Source organism: Barbus barbus (assembly GCF_936440315.1).
Source record: "Barbus barbus genome assembly, chromosome: 39".
Classification (NCBI taxonomy): Eukaryota; Metazoa; Chordata; class Actinopteri; order Cypriniformes; family Cyprinidae; genus Barbus; species Barbus barbus.
Genome location: NC_136717.1, coordinates 10,894,058 through 10,906,843, shown reverse-complemented (window position 1 = coordinate 10,906,843; position 12,786 = coordinate 10,894,058). Strand labels below are relative to the sequence as shown.

General features: G+C 36.6%; 1 protein-coding gene across 2 annotated transcripts in view; it reads right to left on the bottom strand.

Annotated features, from left to right (window-relative positions):
- Window positions 1–12,786, bottom strand: part of LOC306858401 (carboxypeptidase M-like) — a 40,323-nt gene that overhangs the window by 14,036 nt on the left and 13,501 nt on the right. Inside the window, exons 1-2 of one of the 2 annotated variants that reach the window (XM_079398931.1) lie at window positions 5,615–5,738; window positions 3,797–3,966 (exon numbers count right to left, since the gene is read on the bottom strand). In XM_079398931.1, coding sequence (XP_079255057.1) covers window positions 3,797–3,966; window positions 5,615–5,674 — 230 coding nt within the window. In that variant the 5' untranslated portion in view covers window positions 5,675–5,738. Of the gene's footprint in view, window positions 1–3,796; window positions 3,967–5,614; window positions 5,739–12,786 lie in introns of those variants that run through there. The other variant, XM_079398930.1, reaches the window with a different exon arrangement.

Below are 12,786 nucleotides of genomic sequence, written 5' to 3'. Positions count from 1 at the left end.
AAAATAAATGTTGTAAATTCAAATCAGAGCATCTTCCTTGTCTGGAATGGATGTATTCTTAAGTCTATAAGGTAACAATAATATAATAAGATAACCTTGTTTGAAATGGGTTTGGCTAAAAGAAAATTTTGGTTTCGTCTATACTACTAGCGCAGTGGTGGGCCGTCAGGGGAAGCAGGGCCTTCTCTGCTGGCCCTATAAAAAATTAAATTGTGTGAAAAATGTTTTTATTGATTATTTAGGTATCATTTTCATTTGTGTAATGTCCACTAAATTGCCTATGATTAGTTTAGTTGAGGTTGAACTGGAATATCCTACATAAAAAAAGTCCGAGGCCAGCACTACAGATAGTGCTACCCTTTTGTTGAAAGACGTCACACCTGATTTGTTACAAGCATTAGTGACAGAATCATCAGCCAATCAAATTTTGACTTTCAATGACAGCCCGCCCTCTGGGTCCAGCTACGTGCCCAGTGCTACTCCCAGTGTTAGACCGCACCTTTAATCAGGGATTTTCAAGGTACGGACATGAAAGTAAACGAAAAGAAAATAACAGCTGCAGTAGAGCCCTGTATTTCGGCCCGGGCCCGACATTTTTACGCCTCTAGGGCCGGGCTTCGGGCCAATTTTCACGTCATAGTTCAGACGCGGGCCGGGCCTCGGGCCTGTTTTGGGTTTCTCCTTATTTTTATATTGTAGACATCCATCGATTAGTGATGAAAAAAAATTGCCGCACTTGTGGAAACAACACGAGACCGTGCTGCGACTGAAGTGACCGTGATGTCACTTGCGCACAGCAGCAGTGTGCGCAAGTGACATCAGCGCAGCTGAATACTTCTGCGTTCAAATGCACGCAATAGGCTAAAGCTTGCTGAAAACCCCCAACAAACATAACCACGAATGTGTCTGCGGGAAATAGTAAGGGGATATTTGAATTATTTACTAATAAACTAATGTTTTCTGAGTCTTGTGTCGCAAGGATGAAGTTACTGATCCTGACTCGCCGTCTCCTCATTAGACGCGCCTTTAGAGAGAAATGCATCTTTATTATGATTAAAATGATAGTTTGTTTTCGATTTTTTGATTTTATTTTATCTATCATGTCTGAGAGACATGTATTCGTGCAGCTTCGGTTCATTTTTGTGAAGCACTCCTGTTAAAGACAGCAGAAAGCGCATCATGTTTGTTTTCTTTGTTTTATAAAAGAACTACCTTTTGTTGGTATTGTGGGTGCACACAAATACAAGTAGACCCTTTACAGGTCCGAATTATGTATTACTCTTACCTTTATAAAAAAAACAAAACAAAAAAAAAAGACGACATAGGCTAATTTAATTTGTTTCCACTGAAAACAATGCAAGTGTTTGCACTGGCGTCTCCATGTCCTGCAGAGCGCGCTGCACACATTATTATTATAGCACAGGTTTAACGTTTAAACATTGTTATATACTTGAACTGTTTTAGTATATCTATAGATTATTTTAGGCAAGTCGTGATGATATGAGAAGGCTAAATTGATCAAACATAGGCTATGATCAGCTCATGCAGCTGGCCGCTTGGTCGTTACTTTAAAAAAACTAAAACTTAGTCTATTTAACGAACAAAAATGCTCCAAACGTTTTTCTAAATTAACTTAAAAAAACTAAACGAAATACAATCATTTTGCCATTACACACAAAACTGAACTATTTTAATAGCCGAAACAGTAGTATAAACTGTTTTAAGAGAAGGGGGAAAAAAGACTGGCTCGGGTCGGTAATTCTGATAACCTGTCGGACGTGGGCCGGGCCAGGGCCTAAATTTGAGGCCCGTGCAGGGCTCTAAGCTGCAGTCATCGGCACCTAGACCAGATCTAGTTGCCGATCTACTAAAATCGCCTTTTTCCAGGCACTCTTTTGCAGACAAAAGAGAATAACTGAGAAAGGAAGACCTACACCCAAAGTGAATTCGCTAACAAAGGTCAGCAAAGGTTTTATGCACCATTTCAAAGATGGCAACTATGAGTGGCTAACAGCTAGCATCGAGCACAAGTTATTTTGTTGGCTGTGTTTACTTTTAAATCCGAGTAAAGTGGCATGGAATGACAGACCCATGGACTTTATTTACAAGTGACAGGTGAGTGCTTTATTATTTGATTATTATTTGATGAGTATTGTATCATGCACATTGTTATGGAGGTGTAGGTGGTGTGTTGATAATACTGTGGTGCTGTGTGTGGGTGTCCAGCATTTGTACAGTTTTGCTGCTTTGGGTGCGTCGTCATTTTAGAGTGACGTGAATATTCATAGTGACCTATGTATTGGCTTTATGTATGTATATTACTTTTACTGACCATGTAGGGAAATTTCTTATGCATTTCTTAAACAAATGCATGTTTCTTGTGCATTTAGAAACATCAGAATTAACTTTTTCTCTCACAATTCTGACTTTTTTCCCAGGATTGTAAGCTATAAACTCAATTGTGAGAAATGAAGTCAGAATTGTGAGATAAAAAGTTTTTGCAATTACCTTAATTATTTTTTGTTTAGTAGCACAAACAGGCTTCCATTGATATCTACCTACAAGATTTAATTAGCAAAAACATAACTTCATTTTTAACAATTTTCACAAATGTTTTTTCATTGTGCACTAACACCCCGTTACGTAATATAATTAACAAAACATTCATGCATTCAAGGGTTAAGTTCGCTTTATTTCTAATCATACGGAGTGATTACAGATTGAGATCACCCAATGGGAACTCTTAAGTCTTGCCTCTATTCAACCCATCTACATCTAGTTTCTCTAAACAAAAAAAAGGACAACATGAGGTGCTGTCTTTGATTGTTATCATTAAAATCAGAAGACACCAAAGTGATACAGTGTACAGCATTTTGCCATCCGGTTGGCACCGTCTGGTCAAAAGCCGCATTGTTACATCCACGGGGATGAATGAAACTCAGTGATCCAGATAGGGGATTTCATATCTTCCGATTGCAGATTTCATCATTTTTTCCACATGGGTACATTTGTTTATCAGCAGGTTGTGGCGACAGACCAAGGAAGTTATTTTGCATTGCTTCAGGGCTTATGACACCCCTTTCCTCCAGGAAAACTATGTAGCACTGTTTGGGAGTCTGTGGGTCACACAGTTTGAGTTTCAGTCTGCTTGCTGTAATGGATGTTTATCTTTGTGCGTCTGTATGTGCGAGTAAGATCCCTCATGCCAGATAAGATGTGTGTTTTCGGCTTTTGTATCCTGCTTATCAGCAAGGTTTTGGATGATTTGTGGGAAAAGTGTGGTGTATCTCTAAACGTCTCATCTGAGGCTTGATTTTTCTAGGCAGACCATTAAAGGCTCTGACAACTTGGAAATAAACCATTCTGAATTTCTTGCAGCAAAATGAAATTTCAGCTTTTGAAAGAACACATGATTTTGTTCATCTGGATGTTAAAGGGTGATTATGATAAAAAAAAACGTTTTTTTTTTTTTTACAAACGTTAACATTAAACTCTACCCAGTCCACTCAGAATCAATCTGTACACCATATTGTCCCTAGTAGGCCTGAGACTAGAAACGTAGCCCATACACGTTTCAACATTCATCTTTTTGTGTTTCACAGAGTGGAAAACCATGAAAATAGTTTTCATTATTGGGTGAACTGTCCCTGAATGTACACAATAAGTACACAAATTAAGGACATAATGTTGACGTCTCATTGATAGTTTCTTGTGTCCAGATTTTAACCATATGCCTGTTAAACTTTGCGCATGCTAGCTGTTGTTCATATGGCTTTAGCATCTCTCTCACACTTACCGGCCTATTGTATTCATGCATTCCCGGGCAGATGACTCAAAGCCGTCTGGGTTCATGGATGGCAGGATGTGCACACGACTGCTGTTCAACAAATGTGTCACCAGTGGATCACTCAGGTAACGGCTGGTCAGATAATCGATCAACTGAAGCAGTAACACACGGCCCACAGCCTGAACACAGAAACAAATACAGTCAAAAACAAACAACGGTAACATGGTAAACTTTCTGTAATGCACGACCTTTAGTGGTGTATCTTTAATAAGCAACTGAAAAGCAGTATGATAACAGCCATTAAAAAAATACACACAAAAATAGTAATAAATATATAAAAAAAAAAAAAAAAATATATATATATATATATATATATATATATATATATATATATATATATATATATATATATATATATATATATATATATATATATATATATATATAAAAAGTAAAACAAAATTGACAAATTGACACTGATGGGGAAAAAAATCTAATAAATCACAATTGTTGATTCAATCAATTTCAAGTGGCCAATTTCAAAATTCTTGTTTAGAGTTAGATTAAACACAGAGCTCGAGTCAAATTGACACTAACGCTTGAGAAATTAAGTGAGCTTTGCAGAAGCGCAATCTAAAAAAATGAGAATATCATGAAAAAGGTCAATATTTTTTGTCACTCATTTCAGAAAGTGAAACCCATATATTATATAGATTCATTACACAGAGTGAAATATTTCAAGCCTTCTTGTAATTTTGATGATTGTGGCTTACAGATCATGAAAACCCAAAATTCAGTGTCTCAGAAAATTTGAATATTACAAAAGATCAATAAAAAAAAAAAAAGGATATTTTAAACAGAAATGTCAGGCTTCTGAAAAGTATGTTCATTTCTATGCACTCAATACTTGGTTGGGCCTCCTTTTGCATGAATTACTGCATCAATGTGGCGTGGCATGGAGGCAATCAGCCTGTGGCACTGCTGAGGTGTAATGGAAGCCCAGGTTGCTTTGATAGCGGCCTTCAGATCATCTGCATTGTTGGGTCTGGTGTCTCTCATCTTCCTCTTGACAATACTCCATAGATTCTCTATGGGGTTCAGGTCAGGCGAGTTTGCTGGCCAGTCAAGCACAGTAACACCGTGGTCATTGAACCAGCTTTTGGTACCTTTGGCAGTGTGGGCAGGTGTCAAGTCCTGCTGGAAAATGAAACAGCATCTCCATAAAGCTTGCCAGCAGAAGGAAGCATGAAGTGCTCTAAAATTTCCTTGTAGATGGCTGCGTTGACTGTGGACTTCAGAAAACACAGTGGACCAACAACAGCAGATGACATGGCAGCCCAAATCATCACTGACTGGAAACTTCACACTGGACTTCAAGCAACATGGATTCTGTGCCTCTCCACTCTTCCTCCAGACTCTGGGACCTTGATTTCCAAATGAAATGCAAAATTTACTTTCACCTGAAAAAGGACTTTTTCCTTTTATTAACAGTCCAGTTATTTTTCTCCACAGCCCAGGTAAGACTCTTCTGACGTTGTCTCTGGTTCAGAAGTGGCTTGGTAGTCCTTTTCCTGAAGACGTCTGAGCGTGGTGACTCTTGATGCACTGACTCCAGCTTCAGTCCACTCCAGCCACACCTTTAGGAATGACTAGGGCTGAGTATGGAGTTCGATACTTTTTAGGCACCGACCGAATTGCCTCGATACCACCGAGTATCGAGAAACGTCTTGTCGTTCGGTACCAAATTTCGATACCTAAGGGGTTAATCTCATTAACGTCAGTGAGGCAATAAGCAGTCTGCTCTCTATATCGCGCAGTTTCGCTTACTTCACACAGACTGACACTCGCGGTGATTTCAGCGTCTGCCGTCTCACTAAATGAGGACATAAACACATGAACAACATCTCCAGAACTGCTCAGAGAGTCACTTCATGAGCATTTTTCCGTTTGATTTGAGTAAAATTAGCGTCATATCACATGCACACATAACTGTAAAGGTATTCCCGGAAACCCGTCAAAATAAAAGTTCGGATTAACTTGGAAGACACTGCGGCAGAAATATATTAATATTGTTCAGCAGAGTGTACATGCTACTACTAGGCTACTATTAAAATTATTAAAACTCTTATTTTTTTAAGTAATGATCACACAACATTTCTTCCATGTTTTAATAGTAAAATGTTGTTTGCCAAAATAAATAAAGTTTGATTTTCAATCATTTAAAAGAGAAATTAAATTGTTTTAGGCCTTCATTTGAAAACCAGATACAGAACACAGGAAAAAGAAAACATTTCATAAGGCTATTTTAAGAATAAATTTGAATAAACTAAATAGTTTTTATGCATTCAAATAATTAGACATACTACAACACATAATTTAATAACAATAAAACATATGGTGAAAGAAAATAAAACACTCTTATGAAAGTGGATAAAGATTTGCAATTTCTTGAAGTCTTTAACAACCAAGAATAATAGAAATTATGATTCTGTCTGAGCTATGCATTTTAAAACGAACACGCACTAGTGTCTAAAATTTTAGAAAAAGTTGTGTGCTCCTTCTTGCAAAAAAATGATCTCTATGAATAATTTCAGTCAGGTTTCAGGCCTCACCATAGTACAGAAACTGCACTTGTTAAAATTACAAATTACTTACTTCTTGCTTCAGACCAAGGCTGCATCTCATTGCTAGTATTACTTGATCTTAGTGCTGCGTTCGACACTATAGACCATGATATACTCATAGATCGATTACAAAACTATACTGGTATTCAAGGACAGGCTTTAAGATGGTTTAGATCCTACCTGTCCGATCGCTACCACTTTGTTCATTTAAATGGGGAGTCATCACAATTATCACCAGTAAAGTATGGAGTACCACAAAGATCTGTCCTAGGTCCTCTGCTATTTTCAATATACATGTTGCCTCTTGGTAATATTATTAGAAAATACGGGATTAGTTTTCATTGTTATGCTGATGATACTCAACTATATATCTCAACAAGACCAGATGAAACTTCTAAACTACCTAAGTTAATAGATTGTGTAAAAAAATGGATGACCAATAATTTCCTCCTATTAAATTCAGATAAGACAGAGATATTACTTATTGGACCAAAAAACATTACACAGAATCTCTTGGATTACAATTTGCAACTAGACGGATGCACTGTCACATCCTCTAAAGTCAAAAATCTGGGTGTTATATTAGACAGCAACTTGTCCTTTGAAAATCATATTTCCCATGTTACAAAAACAGCATTCTTCCATCTTAGAAACATTGCCAAGCTTCGAAACATGCTACCTGTTTCTGATGCAGAAAAGCTAGTTCATGCATTCATGACCTCTAGACTGGACTATTGTAATGCACTGCTAGATGGTTGTCCTGCATCTTCAATAAACAAGCTACAGATAGTCCAAAATGCAGCAGCTAGAGTTCTTACCAGGTCAAGAAAATATGATCATAATACCCTAATTTTACAGTCTCTGCACTGGCTACCTATTCAGTTCCGTATCATTTACAAAATATTATTACTTGCCTATAAGGCCCTAAATGATTTAGCTCCTGCGTACCTAACTTGTCTTCTACCACGCTACAATCCAACCCGCTCCCTAAGGTCGCAAAACTCTGGACTTTTGGTAGTACCTAGGATAGCAAAGTCCACTAAAGGAGGTAGAGCTTTTTCATATTTGGCTCCCAAACTCTGGAACAGCCTTCCTGATAACGTTCGGGGTTCAGACACACTCTCTCTGTTTAAATCTAGATTAAAGACATCTCTTTAGCCAAGCATTCACATAATGCATCTTATAATCTTGTACTGCAGTTATATCTGATCAAATGTACATTATTATTATTCTTTAGCTTGGGTTGAACAAATAATTTTTGCTTAGATGGAACAGCAGCTACGCTAATTATGTCTCTATTTGTTTCTCTGTTTCTGTCACGGGATTAACATCCCGTGGTAACTAGGAATTACAGAAGCTTCAGTCTGGATCCAACCCTTAAATGATCTGAGATGACCGAACACCTGAGAAAAGATAATGCCAACCCCTCAGAGGACTTCGGAGGATGCCAAAGCTCAGACAACACACAGAATTACCAAATTTTGCCATAAGTCAAACATATTAAGGTTCTGCAATATATAAATATATTGTGGAAACTTATATTCCTGTAGAGCTGCTTTGCAACGATTTGTATCGTAAAAGATGCTATACAAATAAACTTGAATTGAATAAACTTGAATAGTGCAAACTGAAAACTATTTGAGCTTTATTAAACTTATTTGCACTGATTTATTGTGTCGGCTATATTTTGTTCCTTTGTGCAGTGGCTCAGGAGATGAGTCTTTGAGTCTTGTATACATGTCAACAAGCTGAAAAAAATACAACCAAAGCTTTTTTGAGATAATGTAATCTTGTTAAAACTGTTTTCATAAAATTGGTATCGAAAAAAGTATCGTTCAGGAACCGGTATCGAACTCAAGGTATCAGTATCGAACATTTTTGAACGATACCCTCTAGTAATGACCCTCTGTGACTTACCCTCTTTGTGGAGGGCGTCAATATTCTACTAATCCCATGCACCACAAAATAACGTAGAGGCTAGAATGACCGTGTTTTTTAAAGTGGAGGCTGGCCTGACTGCTTTGTTTGTTACACTTGAAGTGTGCGGTCTCGCCCGTCTGTAATTTCCTTACAAATGCTCTACGAAGTCATCATTTATGTGGTTTGGAATGCAGTGGACTTATTTAAAATATGAACCTCACTAACAGAAGGCTGCTTTCAATTTCAAATGCTGACATGCGTTTTGCGTGTGTAGACTGTCGCTGTGCGCGACTCCGTGGTTTAATGCACTTGCATCTCAAAATGGTTTTATGACACAAAATTTATGTAAACACAGCCAGTTGTGTCTTAAGGGATTAAACGGACAGGACAAAACACATTACTTATATTTCAAAAGAGATCCGTGCGTGAATGCAGCTTAATAGATCTCCCGCTGTCTATGATGTCATAGTAAAAAAACACAGTAAAGATAAAAATCACTCACAGTTCTTGAATGCAAAATGTTCAGATAATCTTAAATATTGAAAGCACTATGTTTGTTAAATGTTTCTATGCTCCTCATTATTTGTCACTCGCTTGTATGTTTTGACGTTATATTAGTAACATTCTAATAACATTCTTAACATACAACTGTTTTAATTAGTAATTATTTTAAGTAGTACTTAAATACTTTTGTGAGGATATGTAAATGTAAGGATTTAAAAATTTTCAATTAAGTAATAAGGGGGGGTGGGGTAGAGAATTCGTTCTGGAATCGTATCGTGACAACCAGAATCGGAATGTGACTAATGATTCCCACCATTTTATACTGTAGGGATGGTCAATTATTGAAACTCAAATGTAAATATTCTAAAACAAAAACTTTAAAAAAGTTTTACTTTCACTTCAATATAATTAAATAATAAATAAAATAAACACACTAACTGCATCAGTATTTACATTAGTATTTGTCATGCTTAAAAGAGATCTTCAGCAGGAAATGAACTGTTCCTTTCCTGGGAAGACATCACTGAATGAATCATTCATGCTACATCATTGTGGTCTCTTCTGGACGTCACAGGCCATCAGGGGCGCTTTGATGTGGTGTGGAGTGTTTGCACTGCTATTCACATCCTACAGGAACAGCTATACCAAAAACTACTCACAGAACCTGAAGCCCGAGGCACTCATATACTGTAAGACACCATGGCAAGCACTGAGACTACAGATAGTATCGGTCTGGTGTGGATGACTGTGTACTCTTTCTGAGAGATGGCTGCCTCTATTTGTCCAGAGGACAAACCTTTTTCATGGACACTATATCAGTGACACTCTGAGGTTAAAGTCCATGTCTCTCACACACAGCGCGACACCGTGAGACCTGCGATTATGAAGCACAAGTACAAACCAGTAGAGTTATGGGTTAAACTTTCTGTCCTGGAGTGTTGCACTCGGTGTCTAACAGAGTGTACGATTACTGTTATCTGTGACAGCTGAAACGGACCAAAGCAGACATCAGCTCATCAGTGAGAACACCTTGTAACAGTCTCACTCATAAAAACAGACACCCACAAAGAAGAACATGCCAATGAATATGCAAATACAAATTATATTTATAAGTGTTGATTTGGATTTTAAGTCCATACAAAAGAAACACTTGCTCCATAAGATCTACAAGCAAATTCTGTAAACCAAGAGCTTAAAACATCCACTGATGATGATATATGGAGTCCTCTAGCGCTTCCTGTCTCCATCAGCACTTACTTACTGACTCATCTCAGAACAAACATCTGTTTCAGCAGCAATTATACTGTTCTGGGGAAACCGTAACGTCTCATTGACATCTTAGAAGTTCTTAAACATTGTACTTGTCATTTTATAGTTTACATTACTGCAGATTGCTTTATTTAGCGGTTATATGTTGATGTGTCATTACATTTCGCTTACAAACTTCATTGAAGTGGTTGAAACTTTATTGGTGTGGTTTGGTTTCTGTTTAAGATACAATTTACATGGTGTCCATCTATTGTAAGGGAAAACAGAGAACTATGAGAAGATCTAAGAACTGTTTACCATTTCCTCTTCAAAAGACCCACCATCAACACAAACGGCCCACCCTCAGTCCCCTCAGCGCTCCAGACGTGATCACGGGGCCCAACGCCAGGCCTGAAAAACACTATCTTCATACGGCACCCTGATGCTCACACCAAAACATTACAGTATGTGTGTGAGGGCACAGACAGATCTCTCACACCTGTATGGTGACACTTTTAAGGTCAAGATTGCACTTGTTGGTGAAACAAAACACCTGTGAGAGAGGAAATGGTAGAGGACTCCAGCTTAATAATTTAAGGCATTCACATTCAAACAGGATTTTGCTGTCATACTAAACTGCTGTGAGTTTATCTGGCTGAGCGCTGTAGATTCCTGACATTTATCCTTTAATGCTGTGAAATGTTTTGTTGAAGTGATTGCGAAATATGAAACAGTTTTAGACTGCTGACTGATTGTCTGAATTAATACTGCGTGCAAAATTAAGCATTTGCGAAAATGCTATTTAATAACATGGAAATGCCTATTAATGGATATTTTAAGGATTTTTTAAAAACAGATTAATGATATCATGTGAATATGAAAATGACCAGACTTATGCTGAATACTGATGGTAAAAAAATCTGGAGTTTTGAGTCTAGAAAAACATTAACTTCACTGACATGCCTATAAAAACTGTAGTGAATTAAATAACTAAACGAGGAGAATATTTATGGATCTATTTCTGAGGCACGTGGGCTGCTTGTTTAAGTTGGCATTCGTGTGCAGCCCGTGTCTCTCAGTTGGCACGTAGACAACAGGAGAATTGTCCAAGATAAACAGATACACATTATACCCCCAGCTTCTTGTCAAGACCACCCAAACTCTGGCTCATCATAACTCCCTTAAAATTTTTACAATCCTTAAATAAGATTGAGGGTCAAATCAAGAGTGTTAGAGAGAGAGCTGAAAAAAAGGAGCCACTGTTGAAAACCTCCGGTTGGACTCAAAGCAGTCTATATATTCACAATCGCGCTTTCATGCAGCCGGTGGGCCGGGTCTGGTCTGGCCAGAGCAGCGTGCAGAGGAATAATTTAAGATAGAAGTAAAACCAGAGTTGGAAAAAGACAAGTCAGTCACACAGCACTGACTTTACGGCTGAAGGTCATCTGACCCCGTGTTACACATTCACTGGACTTACACATTCATTCAACTTTCTGTGCATGCCTCAGTTTTTTTAATTTTCTTGATGCAAAATAATGCATCATTTACATGAAATACCCAAGATGCTAGCACAAGTAAGAATTATGCACTAATTGCAAACATCACTATTACTTTAGCTCCTATACTTGATATTAAATTATGCTAAAGACATAAATGAAACCTTAAATGCATTTATGATTTTCACTGGTTGGACAAAATATTGAAAAATCCATTAAAACTTGCATTAAATAGGGCCCTGGGATTTCCGCGATGCAGAAAACATGGACAGAATTGCGGAATCTAGTAAAATAATTTTACATGGATAAATCAAAATAGATCAGTACACTTAAATCAAAACGCAATATAGATTAGCGTCTGTGAATATTAAGCCACAAAATACTATTTAAATATGAAACCTGCATGTTCTTTGTTTCTCATGTTTAGTTCACTACACACATACTGAAGCACGTGTGACACTCGCAGTGTTTTCAGCCGCGCCGTTTTCTGAGAGTCACATTGAGTATTTTACGGTTTCTTTTGAGAAAAATTAACATATCTACAAACAAAAACTTCAAGGTCTTGCAGCAACCCATCAAAATAAAAGTTTGGTTTAACTTGAAGAAACTGTGACAGAAATATATTACTTAAAGTAATGCTAGTATTACTACTAATAATAATACAATTATTATTAGAACATTTTTAAAGGAATATTTAGCAGAAAAAATACCAGAATATATTTAGCAGAAAAAAGTAAATACACAACTATTTTTGAGAAATATGTATTGAAATTTATAAATAAATAAACAAAAAAAACAAACAAAAAAAAATTATATATATATATATATATATATATATATATATATATATATATATATATATATATATATATATATATATATATATATATATATATATATATAAATAAATAAATAAATGGACAACAATTTGGTAAAAAAAAAAAAGTGAGGAAAAAAAATACATTTTATTGGGTCTTAAATTTAATTTGTGTACGTAACAAAATAAATTGCTCTTAAATATTCAAAGTCTTGTGATTTCAATTTTAGTTAGACATGCTTTTTGATTAATAAAATTACTTAAGCATCAAAATGGTCTAGAAAATTGAAGTGGGAAAAAAAAAAAAAAAAAACAATTTGGGAAAAAATAAATAAATAAGTGATTTCATAGGGCCCTAATTAAAATTGGCTGTATCTTTACAAACGTAGT